The 26,774-nt window shown below is 51.4% G+C and overlaps 1 protein-coding gene across 2 annotated transcripts in view; it reads right to left on the bottom strand.

Annotated features, from left to right (window-relative positions):
- Nucleotides 1–1,299: 1,299 nt before the first annotated feature.
- ITGB5 (integrin subunit beta 5) overlaps nt 1,300–26,774 on the bottom strand; it is a 116,127-nt gene continuing 90,652 nt past the window's right edge. The window contains exons 11-15 of one of the 2 annotated variants that reach the window (XR_015164421.1): nt 10,340–10,562; nt 6,430–6,533; nt 3,897–4,016; nt 2,427–3,808; nt 1,300–1,798 (exon numbers count right to left, since the gene is read on the bottom strand). Coding sequence is in view for 1 of the 2 variants with exons in the window: in XM_086402480.1 (XP_086258606.1) it covers nt 1,703–1,798; nt 2,427–2,593; nt 3,897–4,016; nt 6,430–6,533; nt 10,340–10,562 (710 nt within the window). In the remaining variant the exon portion in view is untranslated. The remainder of the gene's footprint in view (nt 1,799–2,426; nt 3,809–3,896; nt 4,017–6,429; nt 6,534–10,339; nt 10,563–26,774) is intronic. The other variant, XM_086402480.1, reaches the window with a different exon arrangement.

Raw genomic sequence — 26,774 nt, 5'->3', positions numbered from 1 at the left:
CCAGCAGGGGGCAGCAGGGCACTGTGAGCAACAGCCATCAGTGTCACCGAGGAAATAGCCCGAACTTCCACATCAGGTGGAAGCCTGGAGCAATTCATCCTTTCTGTCCCTGGCTCAAGAATGCTGTGCCCTTACAGAGCCACCTGGTAGAAAATTAGACTTTGAACAAGTTAACCGTGTCATCAGGAAACCCACAATCAAAAGAGAAATCTAACGTTTCTTCTGAAATCATATTTTTCTCAGTTTGGAAAAGTCACAAGACCACCCTGTGTCTATTTTGTATATTTACCTACATTTGGCTTTATTCCAAAAAGGATTGAAGGCAGTTTCACCAAGCCGCAAGGTCTCTGTTTCATCCTAATTACACAGGACAAAGGAAACACGAATCTGTTCATATTTGCCCCAGGTCATAAATACGGCTGTTTATTAATAGACATTTGTCTTAGCATTTGCTGAAATGAAGTAAAGGGAATTTGGTCCAAGGCTGAGAACAGATGAATCTGGAATGAAAGCCCAATAGCCTTGAAGTGATGCTAGCAGCAGCTAAGTGATTAGTGAAAGAGATGCTGCAAAAAGGAGCAGGTACCTTGCTTGTGAGGCCTGCTCTTTGTACCAGCTTGTCATTAGTTACACTTAATGACACCTAGGAAAGCCCCATCCCTTCTCCAGCGATCAGTTTCCTTGTCTATAAACAGGGGATAGGATCAGATAATTTGACTCAGATATGGAAAGAGAGAGGCCTTAAAGGGCCCTGCAGGAAGGACAGCCGACAGGAAACTTGTTATAATGTGCAAGAAGTCACTTTATGTGGAAGCCACATCTTGACCCTTCTTCATCTGCACAATTCGCAGCCTAACACCTGGGACATGGGAAAGAAGCCAAAGAGGTGATCATCACAGTTTAGAACCTAAGGAAAAGCTGGGAGTGTCCAAAGACATCTGCTCAGCCCTCCCTGGAGTGCCTCCCTGCCCCCGCCAAATGCCCCGAGTACTGCATGGAGCTCTGTGTGATGAGCCCTGGTCTGGAGTATTGGACTGGCTTGTGTGGTGTCCCTGCTGGGGACTTCAGAAAGGTAAGTGCATGTCATGAAGAGTGTCAGACACAAAATCTTTTGGTTTTAATCTTTACTTTCAATCCCAAACAATCTCTTTCCTTTTCATTACAAAAGTACTAGATGAACGTGGACAGAAGAAAGCTGACCTCTGCAAACTACATGCCTCCAACAGGCATCTCGATCCCGTCACCAACACCCACGTGCGAGGCAGAGACAACAGGCAGGTAATTCTCGGGAATCAGAACTATACATAAATGCACGATCATTTTATTTCATACAAACATGATCAACATGAGCGAAGCCAGACTGTGGATTTTACACACTCTTGACACTCCCAAGAGCCCTCTCGTGGGGCCAGATCTGAGGCCCAGCCCTCCCGGAAGGAGGACGCGGCCCGCGTCTCAGTAGTTCATTGAGACGACAAGCTGGACGTGCTGAGGAGAGCCGAGAGTACCGCGGCCAGGCTTGGAGGGGTGGCCAGCCGGCACAGCCGGGCGCCTTCCTGCACAGGCTCCCTGCCCGGGCTTGCCGGAAGGTCTCTGCGCTCGGTGGAGCAGGGAGCAGCGATCAAGCCGAGCAGCTGTCCAGAGCGTGTCAGTCTCTGGCTTGACAGCTCACCCCCTCCAGCCCTCTGAGGGGAAGGAGCTGTCAGTCCACTGTGCCATTGTAGGATTTGTTGAACTTGTTGAAGGTGAAATCCACAGTGTGCGTGGAGATGGGCTTTCTGTACAGAGGGTTTGAAGCCTAGAGAACACAGAGGGTAAAAGGACATGTGTTAGTTCATTCACTCATTCGAACACACAGGGTTGGAGGCCCTTCCAGGGTCAGTCACCAGGAGGGCAGCGGGCTCAGCGTTCGGGTGGAGGTGCTGCCTTGTGTTGCAAGACTTGCTCCTCCAACCCACTGGCCTGGAAAGGCCCCGCTCTTCCATGAACTTTCTCTCTCCATCTCTGAAATGAGGGACCTTGTCCATCAGATGGTCTCTAAAGTCCCTTCCAGTTTTAACAGAAACTAACTAGGACTTCAGGGGGTACTCACTGTGCTCTGTCCTTGGGTGACTCGCAGTCTGCTTTCGGAAGCAAGGCACACACAGACATTGCGATAGACTGTGGGTAAGGGGGTCCCCTCCTGGGCTGTGTCCAGACCGTCCAGACTCCCCCTGCTCAGGCTGTGCCCAGCACCTCTGCTCATGAGCCTCCTGACCTGGATGTGGTGTGGGGCTCTGTGCAGAGTGTTCAGAACTGGGTACACACCACCCCTCAGGCTTCACTTCTTTGTTCTGAATGCTAAAGGTGTGAGGGGGCCTCTGCCTGAACTCAACTAGACCCCTAAGCTTGACATGTTTCCCACTTCCAGCTTCCCACTGGCGTACCATTTCGTAGCGGGCCCTGGATCGCTCACTCTGGAACTTGGCGAACTCTCTCCGGTCGTGGATGGTGACGAGCAGCTTCCAGATGACCAGAAGTGCAAACCCAGTCAGGAGGATGCTGCCGACTACAGCCAGGAGGATGGTCATGGCACTGGGGGCGGTCCCACACTCTGGAGGACCAGGGCACAGTGAGCAAGCTGCCGGCATCACCATGCCCCCCGCTCCAACCTCAGGCCCACCAGCTCTCCCCAGAGGCCCTCCTGTGCTTCATAAGACCCTCACATGGCTTCTGGGAGGTGTGGGTGGCAGGTGGGTTTCTCCAATGCACATGAAGTAAAAGATTCAAAGAAGGCTGGTGACTGTCCCAAGGCCACACAGCAAATCGAGGGCAAAGTCCAGGAGAACTTGGAGGCTGCTCCACTTTTTCCCCGCACACCCTCCGCACGGCTGCAACCCCCAACTCGAAGCACCCACGCTCCAGCCCGGCCCCGCCGCCCACGCAGGATGCTGGACCACGTCTCAACTTTCACATAAATGGTTTCGGGAGTAGACCAGGCGGCAGGAGGTTTCACGAAGCCATTCCACAAGGGCTGGGCTGGGGGCCAGCCAACATTTGTAAGCCCTTAGTGTGCAGCCTTTGGAGCAAATGTGCTTATTTTCAAAGAACCACAAAGACAGTGCTTGGAAACAAAGCCTCATTCTTCAGGCGTGCATCCTGGGCTGAGACCACAACCCTTCCCTCTGCCTCTGCCTCGGGAAGGCATGTTATGTGGTCTGGCCTCAAGTGGAAGCAGTTTGCAATGCTGTGAACTCAAGAGAGCAGATCTTTTCCTGCGCCCTCACCCCCGCTCCAACCTCCTCCAAAGAATAAAAGGGGTCATACCAGAAACCCTAATTATCCCAAGGAAAAGGGCTACTGGTCCCCAGGCCCGGAGCATGAGGCAGAAATGTCCATGTAGGGTCAGAGCTTGCCGTCCTCAGTGGCTGGGCACAGCACTTGTGGGAATGTTAACCCAGCGCTCTGCCCTTCCTGGACTCCACTCCAGGAAGCGGCAGCCCAGCCAGGGCCATGCATGTACCCAGAGCTCCCCGATGCCTGGCCCTGATGGTCCGGCCCTGCCTTGCACACTCGCACTGCCGCCGGCCATGTAGGTTAAGTGTGTTTTGTGCTTACCATCACCCCTGTACCCCTTCCTTTGAGATGAGACACTCCCCCAGGGCAGGGCCCTATCCTCCTATAACTCCCATTCCCTCCAGTCACAGCCCCCCAGCTCCGCCCCAGCGATGGTCCCCAGATGAACACTCATCTTTCTTCTGAACTACAGCAGTCAGGTAGAGGAGGCCTTGGATCCTGATCTTCACAGGGAACTGTGTCCCTCCCCTCTCTGGAGTTTGGAAAGGATGGTGAGGAGAGGATGGGTGACACAGAAACCAAGCGGCCCGGGGGAGCAGACAGGGCCAGGCCTCACCCACCTGGCTCCCTGAGGACCGTGAGGTTGGACTTCCCACTGGGGAGCTCTGAGTAGGTGAACATCATCACACAATCCTTGGCGGTTTTGTAGAAACAAAGCACAGCCTCCTGGTCATCTTTCACTGGAAGAAAACCAAGCAGAGATGTCCTGAGTATCTCTCTGAGTAACTTGGAGCCACCGAGGGATGGGGTGAAGAGCCAAATCCTGCCCCCAAAGAAAAGGGGTGCAGAGGGGCCGACTGGGAGTCTCTCATATCAAGAATGCAGGCCCAGCACTGAGTTAGACTGCCCCAGGGATGCCAACTCCCCTCCACGTGAGGGAACCTCTGCAGCACTCACTGTGGGGATGTGGGAGGAAAGGAAGCACTATGGCCAGGCGGGCAGGACAATGGAACTGGAGAAAGAGGAGGCTGTCCGGCTGCCCGCGGAGGCCTGAGTGAGAGCTCGCACTCGAGCCCCCTGCCGAGAGCCAGCTGCAGGGGGACGAGAGTTGGCAGTGCTGTCCTGAGACGTGAAATGAGCACGCCAGGCCATGAGGCGAGAGAGAGACTCCCAGCCCCCAGCATGGTGCACACTGCTTGCCTTGCTCCCCGTGCGAAGAAGCTCCTTTCCTCACACTGCCTCACACCTGCTGTCCCCACACGGCTGTCACCTGAGGTGAAGGCGCCACCCTCCCCACCCCCTCCAGTCCCCACCCCCAAGGCATTATCCACAGTCCAAGGCTTCCCTGGGTCGGGGTTAGACTGATTTCTTAGGGGGAAGGAAGCCCGGAAGAGTGTGAAGTAAGAGGGAGGCGGGTGATAAGCGAATGACCCACAGGTCCTGAGTAACAACTGCAGGTTATATTGTGACATGGAACGCCTTCCAGCTCCACCCTCTGTAAGCCTGTGGCTCAAAGGAGGACCTGGGACCAGACAGTTTTGAGTGGTTATCAGATGCAGAGGCCTGGGCTTTTCCTCTCAAACCCCAACCATAAGCCCAGTCTGGCTGAGTGTGAGCAAGTGTGTGTGTGTGTGTGTGTGTGTGTGTGTGTGTGTGAAAGCCTGGGGGAAGGAAGGAAGGAAGGAAGGATAACTGCTGAATTCGAATAGAAACTGGGCTTTTCCTCTCAAACCCCAACCGTAAGCCCAGTCTGGCTGAGTGTGAGCAAGTGTGTGTGTGTGTGTGTGTGTGAAAGCCTGGGGGAAGGAAGGAAGGATAACTGCTGAATTCAAATAGAAACTGGGCTTTTCCTCTCAAACCCCAACCGTAAGCCCAGTCTGGCTGAGTGTGAGCAAGTGTGTGTGTGTGTGTGTGTGTGTGCCTGGGGGAAGGAAGGATAACTGCTGAATTCGAACAGAAACTTTCTCTGTGAAGCAGCTGATTCAGGTCACAGCTGTGCATGAACAGCAACATTTGCTCCAGAGTGACAGAGTAGTCAGTGGGTCAGGAGAGGCACTGCCCTGTCTTTCTGTGGGTGTCCAGTCATGAGGCAATGGCCCAGGTCTGCAGGCAGAACTTGCTGCGAGCCAGGTCTCAAGTCATAGGACAGAAGTAGGGCAGGAAAACTGGCATGATGAGGCCAGGCTGGCGGGGGGGTGGGGGGCTCCCCATTGGCTCCCAGGTGCAGTACAAGCCCTGGCACACAGTAGGTGCTCAGTGACTATGCGCTGATGGCATTCATGACTTGGTTGCCATGATTTGGCCAGAGCATCAATCAAGACCAGGGAGGCAGGAACAGGGAGCAGAGAGACCTGCAGGAATTCTATCCTGGGTTCACCTGGACAGAATGCAAGCTCTGCCTTGTCTGATGCCAGCAGCATCAAGAGAGCTGTGCTGGGCTGAGGCCAAATGGGGCAGAGACTGGCTAGCTGGTCACCAAACATGGTTTCCCAGCTTCCTGCATTTCCTGGATGGCATTTCCCACCATTCCTGCAGTAAATGTGGCCAGGTGACTGAATTCTGGGGGGAAGTTACATGTACCCTTCCAGGTCCAGCCCATGTAAACCTCCCATCCAATCCTTCCCTCTGTCCTCCCCATTTGTAGACTCAATGGAGAGGCTTCTGAGGGCGTGGGGGAGGGTGGAACCAAAACTGAGAGGGTATCTGGGCTCATGAAGGACCAATGGAGGCTCTGTCAACCAGGAACATCTTCACTTTCAGTGAGTGACAAACCAACTTCTGTTTTGTTAAGTCACTGAGGTTCGGGGCCTGTTTGTTGTGGCAGCTGACAGTACTTATTCTAACTAATACCCCAACTTCTCAGGAAGCCTGGGAGAAGATGTGGCTAGGAAGGGACTGGGCCCAGGGACAGGATAGACACCGATGAACAAGGAAAGCCTGGAACCTGTGCCCTAGCCCAGGTACCCCAAGTCCTCTTGGGGAGCCAGCAAGGACTGGCCAAGGACCTGAGGCTACTTCCTAACTCAAGGCTAAAACTAGCGTCCTGTCTGCCAGGCAGCCCTGAAGATCCCCACAGGATAGAGTCTCTACGTCTCTACATCTACTGCCAGGATCCAAAAGGGGCCAGCTGCCCAGGCCACTCGGCATACTCACCGATGGTGTCCACCCGTGTGATCACCTCGTCCTTGCACAGGTTTTGGCAGGTCTGGTTGTCAGCTGAGCTCCCTGAGTGAAGCAGCAAGCACTCGACACAGTCTCTTTGGAAGAGAGGCGATAAATGTGGGTGTTAAATGCTGTGGATCAGCTCCACACATGTAACCGAGTACATGCCCCAAGAGTGCAGATCCCAGCCCTCCTTTAGGCCCCTGAAGCTTTAACTTCTGCCATCTCCAGTTGCTTAGCCCTACTGTCCCCGCCGTTGCCCTCATGCAGGGAAGCCTGAAGGTCCTTGGAGGAGCCTAGGTGAGTTTAGAGACGTGTCTGGTCCCCATGTCAAGTTGCAGGCTGGAGGCCTTTCAAATTCTGACACCAGGAGCCACATCCACCTGCACTCCGCTGTGTCAAATGCCTCCCTGAGGAGTCTGCCCAACACAGGGAGCTTCTGATGATTAAAAAAAAAATATTCCTGGCCTTGAGGAGGGGTTCTCACACCCCCGTGGCCCAACTCCCAAGATCCCCACCAGGAGACCATCACGCAGGCAGGGCTCTCAGCCCTCCTGCACATTAACCTCTCTGGGTGGGCTTTTAGGACATCTCTGCAGGGGCCCAGCCACACCCACAGAATCTGGATCTCTAGGGCTAGAGCCTGGTCTTCCAGGGATTAAGCAAAAAGGTGAGGGCTAAGGACCACTGTCCTGGAGACTCAGCCCTTTCCCCTTCTCCCTCCCAGACAGAGCCCATGTGGCATGGGAGCCAAGCTCTAACGGTTCATTAAGATTGTTGTGGAGGGGAGACAGGGTCCCTAACCCCTCTGGGGGACTGTGGGGAGGTGCATAAATGGGGTGGCAAGAACTCAACTCCAGGGAGAAGTGGGTTGCAACAAAACTGCCAGCGGACTGTCCACTTGCAGCTGATGGTGCTCGGTGACCTGCAGGGAGGAAAGAGATCCCCCAAACAGGGGCTTCTCCAGGAAATGGGGTGAGGACTCCAGAGTTAAGCATGTGGGGCAGGCCACTGCCTCCTTGCAGCTGTGTCCTGGCACCAGAATGTGGCAGGGGTGAGGGGGAAGCTTACAGAGCCTCAACGACACAGGGGACAGCAGTCCGTACCCCACAGGCCTATGGGGGCCAACAGGGCTGTGTGTCCGGAAGGCTCTCTGGGAAAAACATGGCAGGAAATATAACTGCCACGCGTTAGGTTTCTCATTTTCATTTTTAAATTCCTTGGGATGGAGGAACCAGTTACTACATTTCCAGGACAAAACCTGTGCAGTAGATGCCAGGCCTGAAGGGAGCTGGGAGCGTTTCATTAAGTCACTCTATTTTACAGGCGAGGGAAATGCGGACTCAAAGGCAGCAGGGCTCAGCACCCAGGACCCCCGCCACTCCGTCAAGTCCCTTCCCAAGTCCTTCCTCTGCTTTCTGAACATTGAGGAGGACTGCGCAAGTGAGTAGATCATGGAGAGAAAGCAGATAAGACTTTCTTACTAGGGTTCTAATAGTTTGAAGAATTCAACCATTCCAGGATGGGCCACCAAATTCCTCTCTCCCGGAATGACTTCATGGAAACATTCCGGAGTTAAACAAGTCGGAATTGCTGCATTTCCCCTGAGGCCAGAGCCCAGTGGGCGGGTACTGAGACTTGGCTGGGCACCAGGAAGGGGTGGCTCCTCCTCTGGTCCTTCTCACTAATGCCGCTGTCCTCCCCCCTCCCCACAATTAACACACTGCAAAGAAAGGTGTCTGGTTCTGGTCTCCACTAGGATTCACCACGGGGGCCTCCACCTGCAGGCCCTGCAGTCGGGAAAGGACAGGCCTGCTTCCAGGGAACATTCCCTCATCATCCACACTGGCAAATCAGTTTAACCCACGTGCTCCTCGCACTGGGTTGAAACTTGTGATTTATTATAGTCACGTATTAACATAAGTCTGGCCTTTAAACAAACAAGCTGCTGAGACAGACTCTGCGCAGGGAGTCTGTTAATTGAAATCAGCTGAGGCTGAATATGAACTCACCCAAGGTGAAGGGTGTGTTTGGTTAGTTCTAGAAAGTGGAGATTGCCTGCTCTGAAGTACCAGAGGGGGAAAAAAAGGACATAAGGCATTGGAAATCTGGTGGTTCTCAGCAAAGCGGTGAGTAGAAAAACAGCCTGAAATGAGGCACTATCAAAAGGACTTCATTTTTGTTGTTTTTTTTTTTCTAAAGTTACAAGTAGGCTGTGAAAGAGGCAGTGTCAGTGTGGCCCAGAGACAAGTAAGAAGGAATAGTGAGGTTCCTTGATGGCATCTCTTTGCTCTCCTTGCTCCTTTGGTGTTGTTTAATGGATAAAAAAAAAAAAAAAAAAATCCATGTCTTCTTGGAAATGAATGCTTTAAACATTTAAAGCTAAGGCTGTCTTCCCAAGCGGCCTTTTAACTGACCTAAGCCAACCCTTTATTGCCCTGCTGCTCCAGAGGAAGGCAAAGAAACAGGTCTTATCAGCTTTTATTGTTCTACGTGTATTGTCCTGGCTGCATCCCCACCTCCCAACAGCCTCACAGGCCCCAAGGTCTGGGAGCACAGACTCCAAAGGGTCGTGCTGGTGGGAGCTGGGGGGAGGGTGCCTCCCTCAGGCATTACATGTTGATAATGGCTGAGAGTCCAGGCTCAGATGGCCACAGTTATTTGGGCTCCAGACCCAGGATCCTAACCTCCTCCCCTGGGACGTTTCCATTTGCATTTCTGCTGTTTCTCCACTCTTAGCAGGTCTACAGTGGATCTGTGTTTCTTTTCCCTTACTCTGCCTGGCTTCCCTCTAATTACACAAAATAAAATCTGGCCCTGTCTATCTTGTCTCTCCATCTGCGGCCAGCTTTCAATTACCCACGCCTGGATTATTTGTGGCAAACGTCCAGACAGGGGCTCTGCCACCCATAACGTTTCTGAGTTCAGACTGACCGGCAGCCCCAGCCACTCGGGGAGCATGACCTCCTCTCATTAGGAGCCTGGGCCAGGCATTTGGAAGGGATATCTGCCAAAAAAAATTGCACAGTTGCATTTCCCAGCCAAAAGGAAACAACGTCTGTATTATTACTTGTTTCTGATTATCTGTGCCCCTCCCTCCTGGCCCCTCAGCACGAGGATGACGATGGCGCAGCTGCTTCTCTAGCAAAATCAAGGCAAGCTGTCACTCTAGCTCTCCCGACGCCGTAACTCCCTGCTCTCCTTCATTCCCTCTCATTCGTGCTCTGTCAGAATGTGGAGGCAGAGCTGCGAGGTCAACTGGGGAACGCGACCCTGTGGCTGGGTCAGTGGAGGCCTGGAGCCTGTATCTGGACAATCTCTGCATTCAGCAGCAGCACGGAGACCCGCTCCATTATCTGTGCAAATGGAGCAGAAAATTCAAAAGCCACTGCAGTTTGTTCCTGGCATGCCTTATCTAGGTCAGGTGCCCTCCTGTCCAATCTACCTTCTGATGATGTTTTGTTTAAAGCAGTATTTTCTATACAGGGAAGGTGGCCTGTGAAACACTGGGAGATGTTAATGGGGAGGGTCAAATTTATTTGGAAAAAACATGCATGCTGAATGTCCTTTTGAAATACTCAGTGACAGAGTAAGGGCTCAAGAAGATGCTATTTTGGTACCAAAATCAATTCATTTAACCTAGTAATCTGGTAATTTCTAAACTTGAATAACAGTCTTTGCTTTTTGTTGTTCTGTTTTGCTTTTGTGTTGTTTTTACAAAATCTCCATGGAACCAGAGCTTCAAAAGCCCTATTCTAGTTCATGCGAGTAAGAGTTTCATTGCCCTACAAGGTTGCATGGGCAAGGTGTGGGAGATGGGGAGTGAGAGCCTGGTGGCCCTGGAGGCTGACTGGCCAGAGGGCAGGATGGTCTGGGGGAGAAGCTGGGGTGGGGGCTTTACCTCTTTGTGCTGCAGGCATCGGGGCAGGTTGGGCACTTCTCACATGTCTCCCCAAAGGCCCCAGGCTCTGTGCACTGGCACTGCCCGCAGACGCAGTGCCCACGGTCGCTGCAGATGTGGCCATCCCTGGCCTGGCATGTGCTTATGTCTGTCGAGCAGTTACAGTTGTCCCCAATATAACCTGCGTGGCACTTGCATTCTCCGCAGTGACATTCGCCATGGCCTAGAAGGACACACACCACACATCAGTGCCAGCCTGCTTGCACGAACACACAACCAAGCTGGTGCCTGCCACGTGCTGGGCCCTGGAAATGTAACAATGAGACACGGACTGTGCCCTCAGACTCTGACCGGGCAGACAAAGAGGGCCTGGTGCCACCACAAGGTGACACCCAGGCGCCCAGGCGGTGCACGTCGTCCGCCGGGGCTGGATGCTGCTCCAAGTCGGTTCAGAACTTGGCCAAGTTGTGCCCTGGACCCAGGACCCCAGAGGACTTCTTCCTGTCTCCCCGGTTATGTGACTATTGTGCCCTGGACCCAGGACCCCAGAGGACTTCTTCCTGTCTCCCCGGTTATGTGACTATTGTGCCCTGGACCCAGGACCCCAGAGGACTTCTTCCTGTCTCCCCGGTTATGTGACTATTGTGCCCTGGACCCAGGACCCCAGAGGACTTCTTCCTGTCTCCCCGGTTATGTGACTATTGTGCCCTGGACCCAGAACCCCAGAGGACTTCTTCCTGTCTCCCTGGTTATGTGACTAACAGCCCCAGGGCCTGTGGATGTGACCCCCCTATAGCAAAGGGGACTTTGCAACGTGGTAAAGTGAAGGATTTTGAGACAGGGGAGATTCTCCCAGATTATCCTGGGACCCTAAGTGCCATCACAAGGGTTCCGTGTAGGAGTAAGGCAAAGGGAGATCTGACTGCAGAAGGTGGTGGCCACGGCCAAGAGAAGCAAGATGCTGTGCTGCCAGCTCTGAAGACAGAGGCAGCGGCCTCAAGGAGCCAGGAACACAAGGAGCACAGCTCTGTAAGATGGAAAAGGTGAGGGAAGGACCCTCCCTGGAGCCTTGGCAGGGACTGTGGCCCTCCTGGTACCGACACTGTAGCCAGGGAGAACCATGGCAGACTCTGACCTCCAGAGCTGTAAGAGAACACACTGGAGTCGTCTTCAGTCACCAATTTGTGGTAACCTGCCACAGCCGCAATGGAAACGCACACAGGCACTGTCCCCGAGTCTCAGGGCGATGCTGACTCCAGAACTGTGGCCAGAGCGGGACGATTCAGGAGCAGGGGCCAAGGGCGCCAGCAGCTAACACTGAACTCACTACGAACGTGTCAGGCTTTACAGCGTGGGCTCACGGAACTCTTACAACCATCCCCTGCTCACAAGTGATGAAAACGACACACGGAAGGACAGAGCAGCTTGAGGGTGGCCACAGCGCCAGGACCCAAACCCGGAGCATGGCTCAAGGACCCACAGTCTGAACTTGAGGACCTGTAGCCTCTCAGGAGACAGAGTAGGCCCTAATCACGAGGAGAACCAGCTGAGGGCCCCCCAGCTCCCCCGTGCAGGAGGGACCTGTTTGCTCCACAGCCTCCAAGGGAAGAGGGGCCGGGCATCCCCTCCAAGCTCTGCAGGCATCAAGGGAAGGGGGGCTGCTGGGCTCAGAGGACTGTGTGTGCGCCAGGCACATGCGTGCACCTGCTGTGCAGTGAGACGCATGGGGAGTGCCAGCTTCCAGGGGGGTCTGACTGTTCATGGATCTCCTGTTCTCTGTGCTAATACAGTGGAAAGCAGTGCTCCAAATGGCAGTTTTTTAAAGTCTTCCTTACACTACTACTGTAGCATACTTTTCTTTCTCATGCCATTCTTCTAAGACTGATACCAAAAGGACCAAGAATTTGTATTTACTGAGAACCCACAGACACACTAGCAGGAGACCAGACAGACAGGGGATGGCGTCAGATGTCGGGGGAGGCCTTGCATTCTACTCCCACTCCTGAGTCAGCTGTCCTGATAGTTGGGTCTCAGCACCTTCTGTGAGGCCCCCAGCGAGTGTGATCCACAGTTCAGGTCAGGACCTAACTTCAGAGCGCCACTTCACCCCTACTTCCTTCTTGTCCCCCTCTCTGCCCAGTCCTCACTGTAGTGCCTGGGACCTGCGGGACGCAAGGGTGGCCATCTGGAGCCAACAAGCCTCCCCCACCAAACCCCCCACACATGGACCACAGCCCAGGGACGCAGAGCCCCGGCAGACACTGCGCTGGGCAACAGCCTCCCCACTTCACAGGCAGCATCGAGGCATATGGCAGCCCTCTGGGAGAGGTGAGGAAAGCCAGGCCCAGCCAGGAGGAGGCTGCGGAATGCAGTTTAACTGCCTGGAAGCTGGCATGCGGTCTGTGGGCCACAGGAGAGAGCAGCACCCCTGGCTCAAGGGTTATGGTTAGGGGGGGAGCAGAGCACACAGCCACTCCAGGGAGGCAGGCCTGCACACCCCTCCTCTCCACCAGTCCTCGAACAGCCATGGCAGGCAGGAAACCACCCTCCACAGGGAAGTCTTCCCAAATGAAATGGATCCAATCCACATAGCTAGCTCCCTCACTCTCAACCTTGGGACCACATTGGTCAGCAGCCTGTTTTAGATTAAAATGGTTCACTGTCAGGGTAATTTCCACCCCCCCCCCAACATTTTATTATGAAAATTCCAAACCTGCAGCCAAGATGAAAAGACTGTGGTGTGAACATCCGCCTGTTTACCAGCTCTCCCACTGCCAGCGTGTTACCTGCTCCATCACACATCCCTCCCTCCTTCCATCCATCCATATATTTTTAAATGCATCTCAAAGTGAGTGCACTTCAGGGGTAGGTTTTTCATTAGCTCTGGCCTCTCCAATGGCTTGTACATAGCAGCATCTCATAAAGCAAAAATATCAGAAGAGGCATGGCTGGTGCCATATTTACACGCAGCAAAGACACTACTCAGCCAGAGGGACTGCTTTGTTTGACCTGGATGAGTGTTGTTTTCCCTCTTACTCTGTATTTGGCAGCAATGTACAATGAACCAGATGTAACCTGACAACTATTCCAGACTGTCAGTGGTTTGGAGAAGAGGTAGTATATTATTTTTTGTGGTGAAGTGTGGGTATGTGTGTGTTGAAAGAAGAACTTGCTCCCCATTGTGACTGAGCATCTCACGTGAAAAGATCTGCTCAATGAGAAGATAGCAAAGTTGCCAACTGCTCGTACTTTCCCCCATGATTGTTGACTGGCAAGTAAACCCAGCTGCCTCGGGCACATATGACCCATGAGAACCCAAGAGCTCCAAAACCCAGCCCAAGGTCAAAGCAGTTGAATGTGTCCTGGATCTGGGGTGTCAGCAGAGTTAGGAGTCACAGGCAGGAGATACTAGGGGTCAGTGGTCACCAATGTGGCTCCATGGTGAGGGGCAGGACTCATGGCCAGAGATGTAAGCCATCCCTGGAAGCCGCGCCCCCAGCACCTGAGCAGCGAGGACATGGAGAGAAGGAAACGCTGTGCAAAGAGCCTGTGAGTGAGGACACAAGAGCTGTGCCATTAGTGGGGGCAGCAGGTGGGAGGCACAGAGGCCACAGGACTGGAAAGTCCTCATCCATGGGGCTCTTCGGCTTCTAACAGTTGCCAGTTCCAATGCAAAGTCCCAGCAAGTCACACTAGAGAGAAGCCACGCTTGGTGGAGTGGCTGAATCCGCCTAAGGGCTGTCCTCAGGGACTCCCTGGATGGCCCCAGTTTGTCCGTCAGGTGATCCACTGCCTCCCAAGACAGTGGAAAGAAGCTACAGCAGAGAGGGGCGCACGCACCTTGCCCTCCTTCACTCCCACGCAGATCCTACCGTCTAATCAGGGGAGTCTCTGCCAGGGAGCCTGGGATTAGCCTCAGAATCACCCTCAACACCGTCCTCCAAGGACGGCCTCCCAACCAGAGGAGCTGGCAATAAGGCACAGCCACGCGCCATCTCAGCCTAAGCTTCCATGTCTCCTCCAGAAAGCGTGACCTCTACAGAGTGTCACCAAGCATGTAAATCTGGTCACAATGTATCCTAACCCAAACATCTCAGACCCTGCAGTTGGGCCTCAACCTGCCTTTCCCTCGACCCACACATGCAGATTTCCACATCCTCTGGTCAGCCCTTGGCCTCTCCTAATGCCCTAGGAGGACCATGTGTTATTAAAATGACAAGGGCCACTTGGGTCCCATCCCCAGGCTCAATAACCCATCTATTACCAGGAGAGCTGCATGGGGAACGGGAACACCCAGAGGGCCGAAGCAAGGAGTCCTCATCATAACAGAGCTCATTTATAATGCTTCCCCAGCACCTTGGCAGAGTGTGCTGAATTTCATGATGCCTGTTTAATACTCTGCAGACGTAAAAAATATTTTCATTACATACAGATAGGGATACTGAAGGGCATGTGAAAGCACTTTGTAAGCTGTGAATTGCTACACGTGCAAGTTATTATTAGTACCTTTGTTGGAATGATTGATAGTTAAATGGACAGGAAGTTGTAAATGTGTCTATTTATACAGAATTTCAGCTCTACAGAATTCAACAGCTTTCCATCAGCAAAACGGTGCTTGTGTGGGCCACGGGCCAAGACGCAGCCCCCTGCCTCCCTTGATAAAGTAGAATACGGGCTATTCAGAGGCAGGGGTGCCGTGGAAGCCGGCAGGAAGGAGCTGCTGGAGAGGAGGGATGGGGGGCTGTGAGGAAGCCCAGCCAGAACCAGTGCTCTGCAGAGGCCAACAAGGGCAAATTCTACAGTGCAGTGGGATGTGAGGGTGGAATCCAGTGACAAAGTGGTGAGGCAGTGGCCACAGACAGCATGGCAGCTCCCACAAGGAATCCGGTTGTTCAGGGAAAGGAAGAGATGGGGAGGAAGGAGGCTGGGGATTTTAAAAAGGGGATATTTAAGCATCCTTCTGATTAAAGAGAAAGATACAGAAAAGAGAAAATCTGGTGGCAAGTGGAGGGATCAAGGGAAGAACAAACTCTAAAGAGATCACAGCAGAAAGAGACTGAGGTGGGGAGGAAGTGGTGGGGGGTGGTGAAGGCAGACTGAACAGCTTGGGGTGAGGGCTGTGGCCGGAGGAGCTCAGGATAACCCTGATCAGCTGCATGAAGGGCTGGGGGCTGTGCATACTTGTTCAAGTGTGTGAACCATGTTCAAGTGTATCCTGCACCACTGGCTATGTTACCTTGGGCAAATCTCTAAACCTGACTGATGATCATGTCCTTATCTGTCAATGAGGACAATGCCTTCCTCATGGGAGTGTCTTCAGAAATACTGATGTTACTGCAAATCAAGCCCCTAGTGCAGCAGCTGACACAGGACTGCCCTTGGAGCGGAGCAAGCAAGGATCAGTGCTCTGGACAGTGGTCACAGCACTGTTCCGGGGTGATGAGAAGACAGGGATGAGAAAAAGTATGGGACTGTGCCGTGGAAGGACACAACTTCAAACGGGGGGAGTTCAAGGGAGTGGAAAGCAAGGATCTGCCAGGCGAGGGGTGACTGACTCAGATAGGAGACAGCCAGGCCCCCTGTCCTCAGGAAAAGGAGGGGTGGACATTCCTGCATGAGGCAAAGGGTGAAGGGGAGTAAACACACCACAGAACATGGGTGATGGGCAACAGAGCAGGGATACAGGAAACATTCAGAAACTGAGGCGGTAGAGTGGTGGCTAACACGGGGCTTCTGAAATCAGGGAGCCTGGGTCGCCTCCTGATTCTGCTATTTGCCAGAAGTGACTGATGTTTAACCCCTCTGCATGTTGGTTTCTTCACTTTAAAAGAGGGCCAATAGGGGCTTCCCTGACAGTCCGGTGGTTAAAACTCCGTGCTTCCACTGCAGGGGAAATGGGTTCCATCCTTGGTTGGAAAACTAAGATCCTGCATTTATGCCATGCAGCATAGCCAAAAAATAAAAATTCAATAAACTGTAACTTCAAATAAAATCTAGAACACTCTTTAAAAAAATAAAATAGGGCCAATAAAGATGCCTCCCTTGTAGGCTTGCTGTTATGAGTTCAATCACTTAACCTGTATAAAGCACTTGTGTCTGACATATGGGCTTCCCTGGTGGCTCAGTGGTAAAGACGCTGCCTGCCAAGCAAGAGACTCAGGTTCGATCTCTGGGTTGGGCAGATCCCCTGCAGAAGGAAATGGAAACCCACTCCAGTATTCTTGCCTGGGAAATCCCACAGACAGGAGCCTGGTGGACTAAAGTCCATGGGGGTCACAAAAGTGTCAGACACAACTTAGCAACTAAAGGACAAAAGTGCTGAGTTAATGCTAGCTAGCTCCATCGTAGTCACTGTCACAATAGAGGGAGGGTGAGGGAAGGGAAGCTTGGAGCAGATGATCTCAGAGTTCGGAGAGGAAACACTTTCTGGGAGCTTGGATCAAAGACTTCCAAGGTTAGGGAACTCCTTGGAGGCTCACTGGTTAGGACTCAGCGCTTTCACCGCCGGGACCCAGGTTCAATCTCTGGTTGGGGAACTAAGATCTGGTTAGCTGCATGGTACAGCCAAGAAAAAAAAAAAAAAACAGACTTCCAGAGTTACAAGCTCCCGGAAAGTGACTTAATCCACATCCAGCCCAAAGAGAGAACACTCAGGGTTTGGTTGGACCGCTCGCTGGACCCCAGAGCTTTGCTGTGGAGGCTGACACCCAGTGGTGCCGGAGGCCCTGTTCTGTGTGTGTGTTGGAGGAGGGGAGTGTGGGGGGCAGGGTTCCAGCCTCAGCAGGGAGAGCAGGACGTCTGAGGCAGAGCATATGTGGCCCTCGGCTCCCAGCTGGACGATGGTCTGCAGAGACCCAAGAGGGCCCTGGGGTGACCTCAGGGAACTTGAGTGAGAGCCCTGGGGCTGGAAGAAGGAGCGAGCCAGCCTGGGACGGGGCAGAAACAGAAGTGGGTGTCTTCTCCCCATCTTGGCCCAGCCCAGGAACAAGGGTCACCACAAACGTCAGATGCTTCAGGTACAAATCATCTGTCTCCACAGCTGGTCCAAAAATAGTTTCCATCCAGCTTGGGAACGCACTTCGCTTCCGTCACTGATCAGCTTGCGGCCCTTCCTCTCCAGGCTGAGGAGTGGAGGGCTGCGCGTAGCTCCCTGGACTGGAAGGGTGCGTCCCTCACTCCCGTCTCTTCCTCTCCCACTGGCAGCATCCCTCTCTCATGCAAGTATATACTCCAGCTTCTGCCTCCCTCACAGCCCCCAACACTTCTCCCACAGCCCTCTGTCTGCCCGTCATCATCTCCTCCTCCTCTCTCTCCCACTCTTCCCAGGACGGGCAGCATGTAAACAGGAAGTGGTTAAGAGAGAAAAGAAAAAGAAGGGATGTGGGCTGGAAAACCTCTGTTCATCTGGGTGATTTCCCTGCCACAGAAGTCAGGCCTTGTCTGCGGTGTGGACACCTCTGGGTGACACCCGGGGCACAGCCTCTAGAACTCTCTAACAGCCGTCTTTAAAAAAAGCAGGAAAACCAACTCAGAGCTTTGTGTGCCTCCAGTCCCCCGGTGTCTGTGTGACTCGGGGATCCCAAGCCACTGCTGAGGCAGAGACAGTGCACAGCCCTGCCCTCCTTAGCATCAGCCAGTGTTCAGAGCCGCTCTCTGAGCCTGTGGACACAACAGCAGACAGAAGGGCATGGTCACAGACATCCTGGCACTCACACAGTCTCCATGGTGAACCACAGCCAGATCTGGGCTGCCCTCCTTGTGGCCAAACACACACACAGGCTTCTAAAGGGTCCGTGTCTGTGTCCGGGGCTGGGAAGGGGAAAACCCTCCTGAGAGGCACTCTTCCTGGCGCCTGGCCCAGGAGCAGGTTAGGATTACATAACAGCCTAGTGTTCTCGTGTCGTGAGTCTGGTCCCCATGGGAAGGGCCCCTCCCTGTCTCAGTGTTCCCTTCCATGCACTGGCTTTTGGTGCTGGAAAAAACAGAGAACAGGGAAATGCACAGGACATCTCCTCAGTTCCTGTGAGAGCGATCTCGGCCCGGCTCCGGACACCTCAGCGGAAACTAAATAAATCTCCAGGGGCAGGAGAGAAGTTGCTCTTGAAGGGTTGTGTCCTTCTCACCACGGGCTTCCTGAGCCTGTAAACACAGCCTGCTCTTGCCAAGGATGAGTTACTGACTGGAGAACTTGCCAACTAAGGGCTGCCCCTCCCAAAGACAGCACAGCGCTCCTTGCTCCACGCCAACCTGGACACCAGCTCTACAGAGACTCTCCTCAGACCCACTCGGCCCTACCCTGCCACTCGACTTGGAACCCCTCAGCTGGGGGCACCTCTTCTGGACGGAGCTACCTACCGTGCAATCTCTCCCAGCCACCTGCTGGCTCTGGCAGCGGTCCAGCTTCTTCATCAATAAAAAAGGCGCAGTGGCTTGTCTATCTCACAGGACTGGGGGAATTCTCTGTTAATGTGCACTACAGGAACTGTATCAGGTACTGCCTTTAAGGAATTTCTAATTTCACTGAGACATCAAGTCATTAAAATCTCTTAATAGAGAAACTTTTTGGGGTACTTACAACAGGACGGGCATTGTTCTAAGCACTTAATCTGAATGTTCTCATTAATAGTCCCAATCGCCCTATGTGCTGATATAATTATTACCCTAATTTTTGCAAGTATGGAAAATGAGGCTTAGAGAAGCCACGTAATTTATCCAAAGTCACAAAGCAGGTAGGAGTCAGGGCTGGGATTGGAACCACATTTGTTTAACTCTGGAGCCTTAACCACTACATGTACTGCCTCTCCAGCCCAGTCGTGACTTAGTCATGACTAAGTCATAACAAAACAACACACAGGATAAATGTTCAAGGTGACCCAGGGTATTTTATAGCTTAAAAATGTGCAACAGACCCATGCCCAAGGCTGGTCCTTTTAATCACTGATCATTAAATCCCTCTTGGCCTCTGTTTCCTGTGTGAACAGTAAGGGCGGTAACTAGGTGGGCTCTCCCGTCCTCCACACTGGCACTTGCTATTCCAGGTCAGAGGGGAGAGAGACTGGGACAGGCTCTAGGCTAAGCTACAGGTTTTGGAATAGTAGAGGACAGAAGGCATTTGGGGTGCAAAAAATGGGATGCATTCCTTTGTGAGGATGAATAGAGAGAGTGGGCAGCCTGGAGGGAAGTATTTGAAAAGAAGAGGTGGATGAGAATGGCCACCCAGGGGCTAGACATGGGTCTGTTTGTCTGCATGTGTGTTTGTAGGCGTACATGTTTGCAGGCAAGTGTGTATAGAAACCAACAGAAGGGAAGGAAGGGAAAGAGGGCGGGATGCCGACTGTGGAGGAAGGAGGGCCTGAGGGCTAGACTGAGGAGCGTGAATTTATCCCATAGTCCCCAGATGGCTGGACAATAAACTCCCTTCCCGAGAGGGAGGCTGAGTGCCTCAGCTGGACACTGCAGGGCTCTCCTGGTTGAGTCCTCACACTACAGTCTGCCCTTTCCCCAGGTCAGTGTCCACGTGGCCTCCTCCATCACTTCCCTAAATTGTCAACTATGTCATGACACCCTTTCGCTTAAAACTCAACAGCTCCTCACCACCAAAAGCACAGCTTCCACATTTAAACTGTTGTCCCCAACATACGGGGCTGTTTGAGGCCTACCTCTCGAGTCTGTTCAGCTGCCCCTGTGCCCCCAGGCACCCCAAGTTCTGGCCATTCCAAACCACTCCAAGCTTCTGAAACATGCTGAACTTTAGCGTATCTTTGTTTTGAAACAATTACTTTGGCTGCAGTATATATTTGTTTTTTTATATGTCTGGAGCATATATTTGTTTTTAAATAACTACTTTGGCCGCAGTATCAGGAGTAGAAAAACTAGGACAGTGGCAGCACAGATGGGGAGAAGACGGATTTCAGACAGAAGAGGGGAGTGCACAAGACTTGATAGTAGAAGGAATGCAGGAGTTGAGGAGATGGTAGGAAAAAGGATGATTTCCAGGTTTCTGGCTTGTACAGGTGGATGAAAGGGGGAGATAAGGAAAATCAGGAGAGAACCACGGCTGGGAGGAAGATCATAAAATCAGTCTGAAACGTCCTGAGATTGAGGTGCATTTAAGACATACAAAGCTGAAGGGAGCTTGGAAGCAGGTCTGAGCAACCGAGCAACTTAAGGGTGACTGAAGGTGTGGGCACAGCGAAATGCCCGAGGGACACTCTAGAGGAGCAGATGGCTAAGCCGTGCCGCAGACAATCCCAGCACTGAAAGGCGTTCAGCTGCTATTCAACACTCAGGTCAAGACGAGGGCTGATAAGCCTTAGACATAGCAGGACACAGCCATATGGGGCCTGGAAGACCTGCTCTGGTGGAATTGTGGGGCTGAATCTGAACTGGACTGAGGTGAGGGCTGCCTGGGAGGTAGTTCATGTAGTCGGTGGGTGCAGACGAATGTTCTGAGGAATACGGCTGTGAGAATGGAGGAGAGGAGCTCACAGTGAGGGGGATCAGGGGTTAAGGGTTTCTATTTCTCTATTTTTTTTTTTCTTTAGAGTCCTGAGCATGTTCTTAAGTCAACTAGAATAGTTAACAGGGAGAGTATAGTACACATCACTTATCACACAGATACATTTGTTTCCCCATGTGACACATCTCATTAGCCTGCAAACCCATACAAAATCAAAGGCGGTGTTTTATTTTTGCTTGCCCAATGCCTAGCATGGTGTCAGGTACACAGTAGATGCTCAGAATATGTTGTTGGCTCTTGGAGGCTGTGAACGCCATCAGGACAAGCCTGAAACCCTGGAGAAGATATCTGATACTGGAAATTAGAAAAGGAAAAGGAGTATTACTGATGTTTAAACATCACTCTCAAAATATTTCAAATTCTCAACAAATGCCCAAGAAAAACAGAGACTGCAGGATGACATGAGAAATAAAAATGAGAAACTCTTTCCTATGGCAACACATGGCTGTGGTCAAGCAGAAGTCACAGGCTTTGCACTCACTACCGTGACTGCACATTGTTCAGATTTCTCCAGCAAAAGGCTCTTCGGAGATGTGAACAATGACGCATCCTCAGTCCTGGGATCGGCTGCTCCTCTGTCCTTGGCTTAGTGTCAATGAACCAGCCCTGACAAGCTCAGCTGACGCTGCTTCCCAATAGGCGAGGCCCTGATAAGCCCCTCACCCTTTGCCCACATCTGCTGGACTGCATGCTGCATTCTGCATATGAGCGGTGAAATGCAACCACTACTAAGCAAACAAGGCACTGATGCTTTAAGCTAAACTTTCCCAAACCTCAAGATTACTTAAAGAGGATAGCTCAGGCTGGACAGGGTTTCCCTGATAGCTCAGTTGGTAAAGAATCTGCCTGCGATGCAGGAGACCCCGGTTTGATTCCTGGCTCAGGAAGATCCTCTGGAGAAGGGACAGGCTACCTACTCCAGTATCTTGGGCTCCTCTTGTGGCTCAGCAGGTAAAGAACATGCTCACAATGTGGGAGACCTGGGTTTGATCCCTGGGTTAGGAAGATCCCCTGGAGAAGGGAAAGGCTACCCACTGCAGTATTTTGGCCTGGAGAAGTCCATGGACTGTATAGTCCACAGGGTTGCGGAGAGTCAGACATGACTGAGCGACTTTCACTTTCACTGGCTAGAAAGTCAAGACTCCACGGTCAAAGGCAGCAGAGCCCTCTCAAAGGACATCGTTGCCTTTCTGGTCCTAGCACCTGACTTCTCCATGCTGGTGCCCAGCTGCCAAGTCCCTCTTATTACTGCTGCATTTCACACGAGGGCACCAAGGAAAGGCCTTGGTGTCTGACCCAACTCTATCGATTACAGGGAGATTCAGGCCATGGAGAGAAAATGGAAAATCCTGAGTTCCTTAATGAACTCACCTTTCCAGTTTCAAAGGAGTATGTAATCAGCTGAATGCAATGAACCAGAGTCCTCACAGGCCCCCAAGAATGCTGACTCAGAAAGAAAAACAGAAGGCCTGAGGCCAAGAGAAACAGAGGTGCCCCAGATCAACTTCTCAAGTTTGGCTTAATCTGCCCAATCTGCCTGGCAGGCACTGTGGGGAAATGCCAACCGCATCTGGGGAGACGTGAATTCTCTCCCCTTTCCTCTGGTCACTGCGACAGGATGAGAGGGTGACTATTTTCAACCTGGAAAGCTGTCATGTTGTTGTGGCTGGTGAACAGGTGCCATATTCCATCCTCAGCTGGCCACTGTTCAGAGCCTGGAGTAGCACTCTTGATAGACAGAGTCGGTGTGGCATGTGACAAGAGTGGGCCACGCTGAAGCCTGGCTGCCAGAAGCCCAGCCAAGCCACAAGATGGCAGGAAGCAGCTGCCAAGAGAAGAGAATCCCCTGAGGGTTAGGGTAGGTGGGCTTTTCTTAGGTCAAGGCTCTGGGCCAACCACCACCAGTGGGGAGCATGGCCAACATGCCAATCTTCTCGGCCACAGTCTCCCCCACAGGCCTGATCAGTAACAGCCACCTCCAACTCCCGGTAGAGGAAAACAACCAAATGAGATCATTCACATCAAGAGCATTTTATAAATTAAAACAGGCTAACAAAGGCTCATTTAAGGAAAAGTGGGTCCAGTCTAATCAATAACAATAGCCAGACACTCAATGGCTACTAAGGGGAATGGTCTGTGCCTCTCGAGTAACAGTCATAAAACCGGGCGCCTCGGCTGGCCTCCTGGTCCACGAGTGTCCTTTAGCCTGGTGTGTGCTCTCCTTATGCAACCCAGAGAAAACTCACTGAGCAAAACAGAGACTAAATGTTTCCTAAAATTTTGACCAAAATAAAGCGTACTTATTAGGGAAGACTTGGAAAATTGTGGGCTACATGCTTGAGTGGTGGCAGGAAGGGCTGAACTGGTAATAGATTTGGGAAGGGTCTCAAGCTAGTCAAAATGAGCAAAATTCAGTAGAAACAAGGTTAACTATTTACTTGCAAGGTTCCCCAAGTCTGAATCTATAACCAAGAATCATAAAGTGATTTAGTCCAGGTTCTGGGCCTCAGTTTCCCACAATGCAAACGGTCAGTGCAGGTAATAGGCAGCTGTGTGTGTGTGTGTGTGTGTGTGTGTGTGTGTGTGTGTGTCTGGTGGTGGCAGGAAACGCAGGAGATGCAAATAATCCTACTATTTCATGCTTGCTTATGGAGAGTACAAATTAGCCTCAGTGTGTTTCCAAGGAAAAACACCTCAAGATACTAAAAAGTGTGTTAAAGTAGATTCTCCTTGCATTGTTACAATGTTTGCCTAAAGGCCAATACTGCAATGTCAAACAACATAAAATAGCAACCTGAGAAGTATATTCCTTTAGCTTAAGGATGATGGGTCACCTGATCAAGACTTTGGGGCTGGGGTTTGTGGACTGGGGTGATAGGAGGTCCCGTCTGCTGGGTCAGAGGGCAATAGGCAAGGGCTCAGGAAGATGTCCAGAAGACAACAAGTCCGAGGGGCCTTCCAGGGATAGACCTTCCTCCTGCCCTGTGTCCTCTGACTCTTGTTTGCAGAAAAGCTTTAGCCTCCTCCGAGGCCTCCCCCAAGTTCCAAAGAGGAAATTTAATCAGAGAAGTGAGAAAATGCAGAAACAAAGAAATGCAGTCAAGAAAAGCAAAATAACAGCTTAGGCATAAAACCAAGTCAAGGACCCTTAGCTCCTCCTCAAGGGCTACTGACATCCTGAGTCATATCCCTGAGCTGTTTTGCAGAAACTAAAGCCCCCACCAAGTAGAGAAAATTGACTGCATGATGATGGTAGACGCCAGACCAGTTGAAATTCAAAAAAAAATTCATGCTACTACTTCACCATAACCTAATCAGAAGAATGTTCACAAGCTGGTCAGGCTCCCTGCAACCATCACCCCTAACGTGGCCTTTAAAAACTCTTCTGTGATGGTCCTTGGGGAGTTAAGGGTCTTTCCAGCATGAGCTGTCTAGTCTCCTTGCCTGGCACCTGCAATAAACACTGTGCTTTCCTTCACCGCAACACAGTGTCAGTCGAATGGCTTTGATGGAAGTCAGACTAACAGACCCCGGTCGACCTTTCATTAACAAGACACAAAATTTCAGGAGGCTGAACTCACTTAGAGCAACTTCCAGACAGCAGGGAGAGTCTGGATCTGGGTGGAGTTCTTAGGTCAGTGTTTGACAGTTAAGAACACTTACCCCAAAGGAAAACAGGGCTCCATCCAATCCTGCCACACCCCACCCAAAGCACTGAGCAGCAGAGACTTACCATCAGTTATATAACAGTTTCCAAAATCAAGACTAAACTCAAAAGTGACAGCTCAACACTGAAGAAAGGAAACCAAAGTAGCTCTAAGAATAACTATTTTAGTCACCAGAGGTCTCTCATTGTTTTCAACTTAACTAAGAACAGAAAATTTCCTAATGTGTTATTCCATAATATCAAAAAGTTAATGCCACCCAATTCTATACATGATTAAGATTTTATCTTTGGCATTTTCATGGTTTTCTTAGGCTTTTCCTTTGTTTTTAAAGTTTCATTATTTCCTTCACAAGCCAAATTCCATGACCTTGGATTAGGCCTGAAGTTCAAAAGCATGTGCAGAGTCCACATCACAGGCTCCCCTGTCTGCACACTTCCCTTTCTAAGTAGAGAGACAAGGGTAGTAAGGTGAGGTCCAATGTCCAGATTACTCCAGTTTTCACAGTCACTGGTAAATTGCTGCTTCAGATATTTCTGGGATCTGAGCAGTGAGAAACCTGTATGCAGGTCAGGAAACAACAGTTAGAACTGGACATGGAACAACAGACTGGTTCCAAATAGGAAAAGGAGTCCGTCAAGGGTGTATATTGTCACCTTGCTTATTTAACTTCTATGCAGAGTACATCATGAGAAACGCTGGGCTGGATAAAGCACACGCTGCAATCAAGATTGCTGGGAGAAATATCAATAACCTCAGATATGCAGATGACACCACCCTTATGGCAGAAAGTGAAGAGGAACTAAAAAGCCTCTTGACGAAAGTGAAAGTGGAGAGTAAAAAAGTTGGCTTAAAGCTCAACATTCAGAAAACTAAGATCATGGCATCTGGTCCCATCACTTCATGGGAAATAGATGGAGAAACAGTGGAAACAGTGTCAGACTTTATTTTTTTGGGCTCCATAATTACTGCAGATGGTGACTGCAGCCATGAAATTAAAAGACGCTTAGTCCTTGGAAGGAAAGTTATGACCAACCTAGATAGCATATTCAAAAGCAGAGACATTACTTTGCCAACAAAGGTCCGTCTAGTCAAGGCTATGGTTTTTCCAGTGGTCATGTATGGATGTGAAAGTTAGACTGTGAAGAAAGCTGAGCGCCAAAGAATTAATGCTTCTGAATTGTGGTGTTGGAGAAGACTCTTGAGAGTCCCTTGGACTGCAAGGAGATCCAACCAGTCCATCCTGAAGGAGATCAGTCCTGGGTGTTCTTTGGAGGGAATGATGCTGAAGCTGAAACTCCAGTACTTTGGCCACCTCATGCGAAGAGCTGACTCATTGGAAAAGACTCTGATGCTGGGAGGGATTGGGGGCAGGAGGAGAAGAGGACGACAGAGGATGAGATGGCTGGATGGCATCACCGACTCGATGGACATGAGTTTGAGTGAACTCCGGGAGTTGGTGATGGACAGGGAGGCCTGGCGTGCTGCGATTCATGGGGTTGCAAAGAGTCGGAGATGACTGAGCGACTGAATCGAACTGAGCAGTGAGAAGAGCAGTAAGAAAACTCAATTCCCAGAGTTGGAACAAGAGCCCAGAGCATGGAACAAGGCAGGTTCTCCACACGGCCTGCCGACATGCTTAATTTTCCACATCTCACACAAGTCTGGATGGTGAAGGTAGAAGCTTAAGCGGTTCATATCCTCGCTCCTCTAACCCAGAAAATTTCTGAGGAGTGGAAAATTCTAGTGAGAACAAACATTTAAAAATTAATTCAGTACTGTGAACAATTCCAACTCTGTACCCCTGGCACCCGGTAAAAACCTGGCACGTGAGGAATGCTCACTGAGCTCCTCAATGGGATGAATGCAGCACTCTACCCAAAACGAAACGACCTCAGTGAGAGATCACCGCCTCAGTGTCTGCAGCTGCACTAAGATCGGATACTTCTACATGACAGTTTTTGAAAGAGCTTTCTCCAGCCTCAGGCTGCAAGATGCTGGATGACTCCAGAGCTGAGCAGTCCAGCTCATCTGCTTCACCTGGCCAGTCTGAAAGGTACATCATTTGCTTATATGACTGACTAAGCCCTACATTTTGCTGTTTTTTCAAATGAACTTGAGCAAGATAAGGATGGAATTTTCACACTCATATATAGTGCCTCCTTGTATTTGCAAAAAGCATCCAGGTAACCATCAAGAAACTGAATAGAGGCTAATACACATGAAAAGATGTGAAGAATTTTCTAGGCTC

This window comes from Bos grunniens, chromosome 1 (genome assembly GCF_055505025.1).
Source record: "Bos grunniens cultivar Pamir isolate PY7600 chromosome 1, Bosgru_T2T1.0, whole genome shotgun sequence".
NCBI classification, from domain to species: Eukaryota; Metazoa; Chordata; class Mammalia; order Artiodactyla; family Bovidae; genus Bos; species Bos grunniens.
Note: the sequence above shows the minus strand (reverse complement) of the source record. Positions and strands in the feature narration are given on the sequence as shown.